The 13,209-nt window shown below is 36.4% G+C and overlaps 2 protein-coding genes across 2 annotated transcripts; one reads left to right on the top strand and one right to left on the bottom strand.

The window, feature by feature from the left end:
• Nucleotides 1-2,001: 2,001 nt before the first annotated feature.
• Nucleotides 2,002-4,495, bottom strand: LOC112778399 (uncharacterized). The gene is made up of 5 exons (XM_025822721.1): nt 4,156-4,495; nt 3,261-3,607; nt 2,615-3,116; nt 2,420-2,519; nt 2,002-2,287 (listed from the first exon to the last, which is right to left on the bottom strand). The coding sequence occupies exons 1-5, from the start codon at nt 4,493-4,495 to the stop codon at nt 2,002-2,004; spliced, it is 1,575 nt and encodes a 524-aa protein (XP_025678506.1).
• Nucleotides 4,496-5,221: 726 nt separating this feature from the next.
• Nucleotides 5,222-11,381, top strand: LOC112790672 (uncharacterized). Its single transcript, XM_025833186.3, has 10 exons — nt 5,222-5,928; nt 6,025-6,092; nt 6,901-6,971; nt 7,103-7,381; nt 7,933-8,096; nt 8,184-8,239; nt 8,345-8,397; nt 8,479-8,599; nt 8,915-9,012; nt 10,917-11,381. The coding sequence occupies exons 1-10, from the start codon at nt 5,591-5,593 to the stop codon at nt 10,986-10,988; spliced, it is 1,320 nt and encodes a 439-aa protein (XP_025688971.1). The 5' UTR covers nt 5,222-5,590; the 3' UTR covers nt 10,989-11,381.
• Nucleotides 11,382-13,209: the final 1,828 nt, after the last annotated feature.

Here is a 13,209-nt window from a genome sequence, read left to right as displayed (position 1 = left end):
ATGCAGTCGGTTGTGTGGACCGCTACTGTTCCGTTGGTGTCATTCGAATGTATCGAGTGGCATGCTACCGATAGGTATTGGCGACAGTTCAGTTTCGTACAGGGATTACCTCCTCAAGAGCGGAGTCTGGACAAGGCCCATGGAGAAGTCCTGACTGGTCCTAAAAATCTTAACTGGGCCACAACACCGAGTCATTCAAGTTGGGTTATGTATTGGACAAATAGGTATAACTACGTTCTTTCTGAGCTTCCCATGAATTCACAGCATCCATTGGAAACTTACATGTACTGGTACCGGTCAAAATATGGGGACCGGTTGAACTTGTCGAATCTTGTGGGTCAAGACAGTGATAAGGGTAATCAGGGTATGGATGAGGATAATGAGGGTATGGATGATGACAATGAGGAACTGGATCCACAGTCGCCGCAAACATCTATTCCGAATCCACTTCCACAAGAACAACCTCAGTTCTCAAGCCAGTTCGTACCTCAGACACAGTTCACCCCGTCATTTCCAATGCATCAACAATATTGGGGGTATGTCACAGTTTAAACCCGGAGAAGGAGGTTCTTTTAGCCAATTACTTGGGTTCATGGCTGCAGATGCTGGACAATCACAATATGGCAATCAACCTGAGTTCCTAGCGGGTAGGTATTCATTAGATGCGAGGCTCCCATGCCATACCTCATCGGTCGCTTCTGGAGGATTCGTATCTGTTGACTCTAGTAGAAGTGAAGGTGGACGCGGAGTACTTAATAGTCAAAATCCTAACCGTGTCTCCATGGGACCTCTTCAAGAAGATGCTAACACACCCGAGCAAGACACGAATGCGTATATAGTAGATGACCCGGATGAGGAGGACGATGATGAAGATGATGAAATAGAGGAGTTCGATGAGGATGAGGAATCCCGCAATGATGGTATTATGTTTTGTCTTGTTCTTTACATGTTTGATTAGCTATTCAATTTGTCTTCATAAATGGTATCTTTGTGTCATTTTACTAAATGAAATGTTGTATCTATATTGGTTTTACTATCTAATGTCACAAAATTTAATTGTTTTTATCATTGTGTATACAGGTCAGGCACACACTCCGGATGACAAAGACAAAGGTTACAATCTGAGGATTGATCCACCACGTCGCAACGCTAATCAATACACTCCATCTGTGTTCAAAAAAGCCGCAAAGAAATGCAAGAACTTCGTGAATGATGTAAAGTGGGCAATGAGAAAGTAGTTGTGGTGTATTACTCTTATTTTTGTCTTAAAAATGTGGACTATGTTTGGGGTACTTTGCATGTGGTGGACATTATGTATTAATGACTTGGACTATTGTATTCATAATGATGTGGACTATGGTATGTTTACAGATTTTATGTATCAATAATGTGAACTATGGTAATGAGTTTTACTAGATGGTATGTTTATACTATTTATGTACTTATGAACTTATTAAAGGGATTAACTCTGTGGACTATGTATTAATTGATGTTATATTATGAATTGCTTCATATGGAGTACAACGCTGGATTGACGTAGTTTATAAATACACATAAACCATGTTAAGGTTCTTTAATATGAGAATTGATGTCATATTATACAATGCTACATATATCATACATTGTTAACTCAAATAAACAGCTCCTGACAAAAGGAATAATGCCACATATATAATATCATCTCAGAATAAGAATCTACTGACGATCTCTGTCGGCATTTGCACCACCTGGCTGACGACATCTGCTGCGGCTGTGTCCCGCAGCTCTACATAGCGTACATCGCCTAGGCCGACGTAACATTCGCGTGTCCATCTCATTCAAGAAGCGCGTCATTTTGGGGCGACCTTTCGTGACGCGTCTCAGGAACGGATTCGGGATAAACCGAGGTCCGTTGTAAGCAGGCCATGTGGTAGGGTTACCTAATAGCCTAAACCTTGCTCGGTACACCCGACGAACTTGGTCCATCTTATACACATCATGAACATACACTTGTCAATCCAGTCACTGGTTAGCACAACATGCAAACACATGTCGACAGGGGATCCGGTCCACCTGAAACTCACCACAGTCACATCGAAGGCCACGTAGGTCCACTGCAAACTCTAGTCCACTTGGCATCTCACGCACCTCAAAGGCCTCATTCTGCCGGTCAAAGCAACTAACCTGAATGTTTCCTGATGCAAGTTGGTTTGCATGCAACTTCGAGATCACGACATCAGAAAACACATGGCCAGCATTAATCCGGACTTCCGCCTCCGCTCTTTTTCGGGTAAACAACTCGTTAAGCCTGTAGAATGTAGCCTTCACAAGGGTAGTCACGGGGAGATTGCGTGCACCCTACAATACTGAATTGATGCATTCCACTAGATTCGTCGTCATATGACCCCATCGATATCCACCGTCAAAAGTCAATGCATACTGTTCTCGGGGGATTCGGTTTAACCAGTCAATGTAGGCCTCACCCCGTTCTCGTAAACGCTGGTAATGCACCTCATACTCCCGCACCGTCCTCGAATATCCTAAAGGATCAAAAGAAAAATTTGAAACAAAAGAGGTCAACACACTTATTCAAGGGAACTCTGTTACAAAATTAATTAGCTATACTGAGCGGTACCTATGTTGATGACCAGTTTCTGCAAGTACGACGCCTTGAATTTTCTCAGAAAATTTGACTCTATATGCCTGATGCAAAACATATGAAAAGCTCTAGGAGGTGACCAAGCCCCGTTACTCCTTTCCACAGCTGCATTTATGGATTCGTGACGGTCAGATATCAGTCCCACACCATCCCGAGTGACAACATGCTGAAGAAGGTTACTTAGAAAAAAGTGCCACGCATCTGAAGTCTCTCCTTCCACAATCGCAAACACAATTAGGACGATATTGTTGTTGCCATCCTGTGACACTGCCACTAGTAGACAACCCTTGTACTTTCCGTACAAGTGAGTCCCATCCACCTGGACAACTGGCTTACAATGTCTGAATGCTCTAATGCAGGGGTAATAACTCCAAAAGACACGATGCAACACTCGAATATCAGTCACCAAGTCATCGCCTTGATATGCAGGCATAGTCTCAAAATGAACAACAGCTGACGGCTCCTTGTGACACATGGCCTAAAACCATATAGGCAACGCTTCGTACGATGCTTCTCAACCTCCAAATATTTTTTCCACTGCCTTTTGCTTAGCCAACCATGCTTTCCGATAACTAATAGTGTAGTTGAACTTCGATTGCACCTCTGCTATAACCGATTTTACCTTTAAGGCGGGGTCAGCCTCAACCAACGGCTTAATTGCTTCTGCAATTATGGTCGAATCCAGTTTCGAATGATCCTGAGAAATTGTTGCTCTGGTACATGTGTGACTGCCATTATACCTCCTTATAACCCAACAATACTTCCGGCTGATCATGCTAACCCGGATAAGCCAATCACATCCTGACCCATACTGTGTACACTTCGCATAAAATGTCAACGGCTCAGATTCATACACCCGGTAGTCTACGCTTCTTCGAATAGTATACTCTTTTATCGCTTTAATAACAACTTTCCTGAAACTGAATTCTATCCCAACGACAAATTCATCATCTGCGACATAAGGAATTTCTGCCACCAAGACAGCCATACAACCAATTTTAAAAACACAAATATTTAAGCATTCGAAAATTAAGGTAAAACAATTTTTACTACATTAATTATGATAAAAACCTCTAAAATAATTATATTTAACTAATTTACTAACAAATACTTATTTATATTCAAGTAACTGGCTAACAGATGCTAATTTTAAACTAATTTGCTAGTTTACCATTCTATACTAATAAATACTAATTTATATTAATATAATTTACAAATTTACTAATAAATATTAGTAAATACCAATTTATATTTACTTAATTTATAAAATTACCTCATAAGTACTAACGGATATTTAATTAATTTACTTACTAACAAATAAATTCTAATTTATATTCAACAAATTTAATAACTCCCAAATAAATTTTCTATCTTAAAGTTAAATACACAAACAGATAAACAAAAATAAATACTTTTCGAGTATATTTTGACACACCTCACTAAGCTAGTTGGTCCAACTATCAAGATAAATTAATAAATAATTCTAATCCTTCTTATGAGTTCAGAGAATTACGTACCTGCACTGATATAATCCAAAAATTCCGGAACATGCATGGCTTCCAAATCCAAAATTCGCATGAATGATGGATCCTCAAACGGCACATCGTTTGTCAGTGCAGTTGCCACGTCAGACACATCCGGAGCCATAGCTTCGTCACCTTCAACCCCATCTCCATCTGGACCAACAAATTCGTAGTTGCTTTCGAACTCTTCTTCATTGTCACTATTGTAATCTTCCCATAAAATATTCTGGTCGGCCTCAGATTGCTCAAACTCAACATACAACTCGATGAACGAGAGTTGACTCCGATTTTCAATATACATGGAAAACATATCTTGCATGCTCGCTTCGTCCATTACATATTTCGTTTGAAACTGGACGAATCCACCAAATACTTGTATAGGATATCTATATAGAATACAGGATATTCTTCTTGCTCTCTCAGAATGAATCTCTTCACAGATCACACCTTTGAGCTCTTCAAATGAGATTGTGAAAGGAATCACAACATCTAACGGATTTTTACAAACAAATCTTACTCCTTCAGATTGTTTGTAACAAAATCTGACTAAAATAATATACCTTCAATAATACTCTGTCACTCATTTCTCTCAATCACATTAACAAGCTCATAAACTTGGGTTTTAGATTTCTAACTATTATGCGAAACAAGTAAAGAAGAGAGGAACTAAGAACCAGAAGAAAGAGCCGTTGAAGAAGGAGAAGACGAGGATGCGAGTTGTTGTTGGGTCTGATCCAGTTTTCACCAACTTTTATTTAAAGTCCGAACCAAATCGGACCATGCGATTACCTTTAGTGAATTCAAAAAATTAATAAAAAAGGTCATCTCGGACCCTCCGATTTAATAACACAACACAAAAAAAATTCACAATGCTAACAACTCGGACGGTACGATTTAAATCTTTCAGATTTTTAAGTTCTCTTCATCCTCAAATCGGACCTACCAATTTGCTTTGCAAAACATGACTCTCAAACAACTCGCACGGTCCGAGTTGTTGGGCCTCACAGTAATAAAAAAATTGCCCCACATATTTATATTGCACTCCCATAAAAATATATCCAGATAATAAACACAAAGCCTCCGTATTAAAAAAATTGAGCCGAACTTCGTTGGCACTTCCACTAAACCAGTGTCCTGAAATTTGATATGATTGAGAGAAATGATGAAGTAAGATATTTCCACAAAATATTTTGTTGAAATTTTCTTACTTTGACGTGGAGTGGCATTGACCAACCAAGTCGCTCCAAGGCCGAAATGGACTGAATAAGATTCTGACTACCAGTACCAGATTACTGTTCAAACATCAGGCATCACACATCAAGCATCGCGAATCACCGATCACGGTCGCAGTCCCTTCGACCTCTGAAGCCACAGCAAGTGAATTCCATTCACCCCAATTCCATTCTTCTTTCCAACAAAGCGCTCTTTCATGCTCGCCTCCGATTCCAGCTCTGTGCTCGGACCCAAACCCGTCGTGCCTGCCCGCAACCCGACTCTTAACCGTTTCAGCGCCGGCGAATCCTGCGGCCTCTTCCATCCGCCATCTCGATTGAGACCCGCCGTCTCTGCGGGGCCCAACCTTTCCCTCAATACCGTTCAAATGGAAGCGCTCCGCCGGATGGGCCGCGGTTGCTTCAGCTTCAAGAACCCCCGACTCAGGGTAGAGGCCGACAGTAGTGGCGAGGACCTGTTTGTCGCTGCGTCTGGCTCTGTCGCCAAGCAGGTTCCCAGTCACCTTGTTATTATGGTCAATGGTATAATTGGAAGGTAAGGCTTCAGTATCATGAATATTATTGGACTTTGCTTCGTATGAGGATTTTGGTTTAGTGGGTTAACTGTGTTGAATTGCGCTTGGTATTTCAGTGCTGCAGATTGGAGATATGCTGCGGAGCAGTTTGTGAAGAAACTTCCTGATAAAGTTATTGTACACCGTAAGCTTTAAAATTACTATTTCACCTTTCCTATAATGTTCAACTTTACTGTGATGAGAATCATACGTGATAGAAAAATAAATACCTAAGAGAAAAATGGAAACGAGAAAATTTGCTAAAATGAGAAATTGGTAAAGATACAAGTGAAATGCCATCCTTATACATGGTAGCTTTCTAGTGTTATAGTAACTAAATCCAAAATATCTGAACTACGTCAGTAAATCTGTGGATTAAGTTCTTCTAGATTGAGGAAGTCGGTGAAGTCGATCAAGATAGTGGGACTCATACATGATGAAAATTACAAATTCAATGTTGATTAACCCTCACTTAATTACTTTCATACTTTACCAATCTCTTCACTTTAGAGGATCTTTTTCCAAATATGTTTTTTTTCCGAGTCCGTCAGAACATCTTGACAATTTAGTGGCACATGGAAAATATTATGTGTTACTGGAACCTGGAATGTTATTTTTCTTATTAACATTCTGATCTTTAAGAAAGTAGCTGGTGTGGATGTTTTTATGGTTCACATTTTGAATTTTTTTAGTAGCATTAATTTTAAGAGTTAATGTTATAAATAAGAAAGGGGGAAAAGAGTACTGATGCTTGCAAGAATTTATTGGGCTGTTTTATTTGCTTTCAGTTTCTCAAATGTTGAATCATCCTACTTTAAATTGTTCTTATTCTTGTCCTAGCATTGCCAACTCTATCATCCTTTGCTCTTAATTATTTCGTGTTTTTTTTTTTTTTTTTTTTTTTTGCAAGGATCGTCATTAATTGTGTTTTACTAAATATCTTGTCGACACAGGCAGTGAATGCAATTCTTCAAGATTGACATTTGATGGTGTTGATACAATGGGTGAGAGGCTAGCCGAAGAGGTACTTTGGTAATAACATAATTTATGATTGGTTTTCTGGTGAATGTCTTAGTCTCATGATTTATCTTCGGTGTTGACTTTGCAACGAGCCATTCACTTCTGATTTTTCAATTTTCACTCATATTTATGCAGGTTCTATGTGTTATTAGACGTTGGCCACAGGTGCAAAAGATATCCTTTGTGGCACATTCTCTTGGGGGCTTGGTGGCAAGATATGCTATTGGAAGGCTTTATGATTATTCTTCAAAATTGGGACCTGTTGGGACAAGTAGAAACAGCATAGTTGACGAGAAGACAGAATATTTGAAGCCATGCCTTGAACCTGGTTCTGAAAACAAAATTGCTGGTTTGGAGCCAGTGAACTTCATTACATTTGCAACACCACATCTTGGTTCACGAGGAAATAAACAGGTTGGTTATATTCCTATGGTGTGTGCCACGTAACTATATCTCTTTGTCAGTTTTTTGCTTGTCTCTCTTGACATTCATCTGTTTGCATTTTAGTTTTGTTAGAAGGAAAGTTCAAATGGAAGGCATTGCTCTTTTACTGCAAGTGCAGTGCACTGGGTGTAACAATTGATTTTAATTCCTTTTTTTTCCATGAATCCACTGCATGCATGGGGTTTTAGTGATATTATCTGAGGATTGTTTTATCTCTTCGTATCTGGAACTTCTGGTGGTCAGTTTCTAAGACGCTTTCTAAAGACACTTCTCTATATATATACACAGACATAAATTACGTATCCTCAAAGGAGATATAAGAATATGAAATATGGCTACTCTAAGACATGCTCAAAAGTTGGATGTATGATGGGATCAATTTGTTTGTGGTTTACTTGTTTCGTTGTTCATGCTAATTGTTTCTGTATTGAGCATGGAAGCGCAAATACTGTAATTCCAGTATTATATTTCCTTCTCTCTCTCTCTCTCTCTCTCTCTCCCCCTCTCTCTCTCTCTTGCAGCTTCCATTCCTTTGTGGTCTTCCTTTCCTTGAGAGAAGGGCATCCCAAACTGCACATTTAGTTGCTGGGAGATCTGGGAAGCATCTCTTCCTCATGGACAATGATGATGGAAAGCCCCCTCTGCTTCTACGAATGGTTGATGACACTGACGATTTAAAATTTATGTCGGTATTAATTTGTCAGGAGCTTATCGGATACCGATTTTAATTTCTGTACTATTTGCTCATTTGACCATTTGTGATGGTGTGCAGGTCAGCTTTACGTGCATTTAAGCGTCGGGTAGCATATGCAAATGCAAACTATGATCGTATCCACTTTAAATTTAGTAATTTTGCTGAAACCATAAATTCACCTAATGGTGCTGATAGATAAATATTATGGAACTCGTAAAATTTCTTGACTAAGTTTGAAGATATGGTTGGATGGCGTACTTCATCAATTCGTCGTCAACATGAACTTCCAAAGGTATAGATTTTCTGATAATTTTCTATCTCGTTGCTTTACATGTCTATCAGAGGCTGAATTCTGCTTCTTCTTTTGTGCAAGTCGAATCTTCTTGTAATTGATGAGAAATATCCACACATTGTTTACGTTGAAGGGGAGAATGCAAATGACGGTCGCAATAAAGCATCTTCTTATGTTGGAGCCCAAGCAGTTGACTTAGAAGGTTCTTCCCTTATTGTTTGTAAATTCTATATATATGGGACTCACAAGAACTTCTATTTCAAATTTTGAGGATATCTGAATTCCGAACTTATTGTAATCAACATATTCATTACATACAATTTGATTTGTATTTTATTAATTATATTCTATAAATATTTTCCTCAGCTATATTCAATTTGGTTGCACCAATTATACAAATCAAATGAATATATACTAGGTGCAAAGCAATTCAATAAGCTAGCTGTAGCTCTATTTTGATTGTTAGGGTAATTTTAAATATATATTTTTCTAATATCTTTATTCGACCACATTGTAGAGGTGATGATAAGGGGTCTCAATCAGGTACCATGGGAGCGTGTGGATGTTAGCTTTAAGGAGAGTAAGCAGCGGTATGTTGCTCACAGTACAATCCAGGTAAACTAGATATCCTTAAAAGTTTCTCAGAAATCTTTCATGATGCTATCATGTTATCTGATTTCAGGCTGTATTATGAGACGATTTCTTCATTCAATGTTTAAGACTCCAATATATAGATAAACATAGTGGTTGATGTGAAAAAGAAAATAATTCAAGATATTGTCTGAAGACAAAGTACTCTTGTAAGACACACTAAATCATTTCTGAATAAACCTTAAATATTTATCTCCTGTTTAATCCTTGCTAGACCTCTGTTCTTCACTGGCTATTTTCTGCCTTGCTCCTCATTTAGCACCAATACCATCTTTCTTATATTCCACCTCATCATCAACCCTTTGTGCTTCTCTAGGGTTCTTTATCTTGCTCCTTCAACTTCATCAAGTTCTGAATAAATTTCATTGGCGAAGATATTCGACTCATTTTTCTGCCTTCATCTCCAGTCTGTCACCTACAATGGCACATTATTTGTTTCCTCCCAATTGAATATATTTGTTTCTTTTCTTTTGATCATCCTCTAGTTCTGAACAAGATCTGATGTCTGGACACTGTCATAGTCACCACCACCTTGACTTCAACATCTTCATCCTCCTCGAAATCTTTATTCTCTTTTGCCTCCTCAACGTTTCCATTCTCCTTCATCGTTTCCTGCTTCTTTTGAAGATCAGGAGCTTTGGGGTCCCAATGTTCCTTGGAGGAATCCTGTTTTGAGTTTATAGAAACTGGAATCCTGAGATTATGAAGGAAACAAAATCCTGTATTACTGAATGCAGACTTGATATCAAGGTAATAACAGTAGTGGCTACTTGAAGGAATTTACAAAAACAATGCCCAAAAAGAAAAAAGCTTGAGCTTTCAATTAGCTCGATTCTCTCCCAGTGTACCAACTCTCAATTGAATTCCTTCCTGCATGCCCCTCTCGTACACTACATGTAGGCCTCGCTTCCCAAATTCTGAAGATTCTCTCTTCCCTTATCCTACTCTTCCAGGCCAGCAGAGTGAATGAAATTTCTGAACCCACTATTTTTCGGACACACTGTTTTTGTTATCCCCTCGATGAAATGGTTTTATAACACCTTATCTTCCACAACTTTCTTATCCTGTTTGGCTTTAGCTTCTCCATCCTCTCCCCCCAAGCCTGCACCATTATGGTAATTGATGTATTTCTTGTTGTTTAGCCTGATATTTGTTTTCAATTAAACAAAACTAAACTTTTTTTAGTATAAAAGGATGGAGTACAAAAGGAGGAGGTATCCTATGAAAAAATAGAGTCCTTTGACTTCAATTTTCAGCTGTGCTTTCATGATCCTGGTGTTATGCATGTAAGAAAAGTTGTGCACTTCAAATGTTGCTTGCACCAAGCAAATACATCTATTCAGCCTTTTTTTGGGTCAGAGATTGATGCCATATGTTCAGTTGATATGTCTAAGTCCATTCCTTTGGCTTGCATATTGGAATTTATGCAACAGATTTATTTTAATAATTGGAAACTTGATTTCTGTATAAGTTGAAAAAAAAGCGGTAGATTGATTTTTAATTAGAAACTACTCTGTTTAGCTTTTCCCAAAAAGTCGGAAATTGATTCATTTGGAATTTTGATTACTTTATACAAGAATTCTGCTAATGACAGCCCTTTACTAAGGAAAAACAAAATGTTCAACCTTTTGATTTAGTTAATGCATTGGAAACATGAATCTCTTTTGTTCTCCATACAAAACTTCTACTTTGTAACCATAATGAGTGCCCATTATAAATCTTATAAATACAAATATAGCTAAACTGAAAATTTCAGCCAAAAAAGCTGTAATAAATGCACCCTAAATCGTATATGTATTGGTACCGTTGTGAGAGAAACTTGACAAGATTATATGATGTTGCACCATGTTTCTACGTCTTTCTTTCAGGTGAAAACGTACTGGCTAAATTCTGATGGTGCTGATGTTGTTTACCATATGATAGATAACTTCCGTCTTTAGTCTTGGTAAGTTTGTTGTCAATAAAATCAATGCTGTCAGCAATTGTTGTCGTCTGATGTTTTTCCCCGGCCGTCTTACATCGAAACTGATGAAGATAATTTGTATACCAAGGGAAAAAAACGGGGTAGAAAAAGAGAGAGAAGAAAACGATGGTTTGTAGTTTGTACATTGTATTGTAAACTATTGTAGTCTTTTTCCCCCTTTTTTTTGTGTGTGCGGAGGGTTTTAACTTTTAAGGTAGTTGGAAAAGCTGTTGGCCTTCATTTAAGAGCACCTTTAGCCAAGGTAGTAGGGGAAAATAATCAACTAATAACAGCATGTAGCATAAAGTCAAAATTTTTTATGATCAACCAGTTTGCACGGGAATGATAAAATTTGTTATATTATGCTTTCTGTTTTTAATCTTGTTAAATTTTTAAAATTATTTTTAATATTTAATTTGATTTGTCTTATTCTCAACGTTTGAAATAAATTTTAATCTCATTTCTGAATATTAGGGACTAACATTTTTGGAGGAAAAATATAGTTCATTCAAATTCAGGACAAAAAAAAAACTGTTAATTTTTTAATATTCGTGTTGTGTGCTTTGACAATTAATTATAGGGTTTAATTACTCTTGTTTGACTTTTTAATTTTACTAAATTTCTAATTATATATATATATATATATATATATTTAATTGCATGTATTGTTTTTAATTTTATAATTAGGTCTTTATTAGTATAAAAATATTAGAATTAATGGAATTTTTTGCAAATTAAAAATATTCACAATTAAGAATCAAATTAGATCTTTGACTACATATTTTTCGAAAAAAAATTCTATTAATTTGAATATTTTTAACATATAAAAGATTTAATTACAAAATTAAAAACAGCGTAACGAACCAATTGAAAAGAAAAAAATAAACTTAATCATAAATTTAGTAAAAGTATAAGAACTGCAGGATAATTAAATTTAATTATTAAAATATTATTTAAAATAGTTCCTAAAATTTCTTTCACGAATTAAAACACTCTCTCACTTTCAAAAATGTCTAAATAAGTTTTTGAAATTTACTTTGATGAATCTTCGTTTGTTTCTAACTCAATTGTCATTAATACAGTGTAGATACGGACGGTTAAATAATACAATGTAGATATGGACGGTTAAATGTCAACGTGACATAATGTCCCAAACTAGTTAATTAGATTTAATTTAGTTCTTCTACTAATATAACATTAAATTAAATATATACAGTAATGATTAAATAAAATAAAAGTAGGTGTGTCCTATTTTATTTAATACCATTGTGATGTTTTTGAAAAAAAATATATGTAGTAATGGTATTTCAAGATATTCCATGATGGCACTTTTTAGACACATAATCAAATATATTTTATTCGTTTAAGTATAATCAACTAATTTGGCGATACTTTTTGACCATGTTGGGATGCGATGTTGATATTTAATAGTTCATATCAACATTGTATTAACGATAGTAGAATTAAGAATGAACAGAAATTAACAAAAATAAATTTTAAAAACTTATTTGATCATTTATAAAAGTGAGGGACCGTTTTAACTCGTATTGGCAATTTTGAAAACTATTTTAGATATTGCCTCGTTAATTATTAGTATTTTTTGTTCTACTTTATCCTTGAATTCATCATAATTTTCCAACCTTTAAACCCCCCCCCCCCTTTTTCTCATATTACAACCATTTTCTTCTCTCTACTATAGACTCTCATTTCCAAATTCCACACGCAGCAATCAAGGATCATACTACCACCATCATTTTCTCCCTTAACTGCGCAATTTGCCATTGTCATTGCATCTCCTCTCTAGTATTTGCTATTTCTACTATCATCGCGTCTTTCTCTTCCAACACTTCACATCTGGTGGGGATAAAATCAGTTTTAAATATTTTAAGATTAAAAGCTGAATATTTCGAAGAAAGAATTTTAAACTAATTTCGATATTATATTTCTCAAAATAATAACAGAATTCAAAATAAAAGTAGAATATTTTTAAATATTTCTAACCATTAAAGATGAAGAATGAGACTCAATTTTAGAAAAGTAAAAAAGCATGAATCAAAATAAAGAAAACACTTGCATCATTAATCAATAAAATCAAACATAGCTCCTAACCTTTAACAAGAGGAGGTTTAGTTACTCATGGTAGAAAAGAAAATAACCTAAAACTAAAGAGTTTCTTAGTCAGTAGACTCCAAGATCCA

This window comes from Arachis hypogaea, chromosome 3 (assembly GCF_003086295.3).
Source record: "Arachis hypogaea cultivar Tifrunner chromosome 3, arahy.Tifrunner.gnm2.J5K5, whole genome shotgun sequence".
Taxonomy (NCBI): domain Eukaryota; kingdom Viridiplantae; phylum Streptophyta; class Magnoliopsida; order Fabales; family Fabaceae; genus Arachis; species Arachis hypogaea.
The sequence above is the reverse complement of the archived record's forward strand: the minus strand, read 5'-3'. Positions and strand labels throughout refer to the sequence as shown.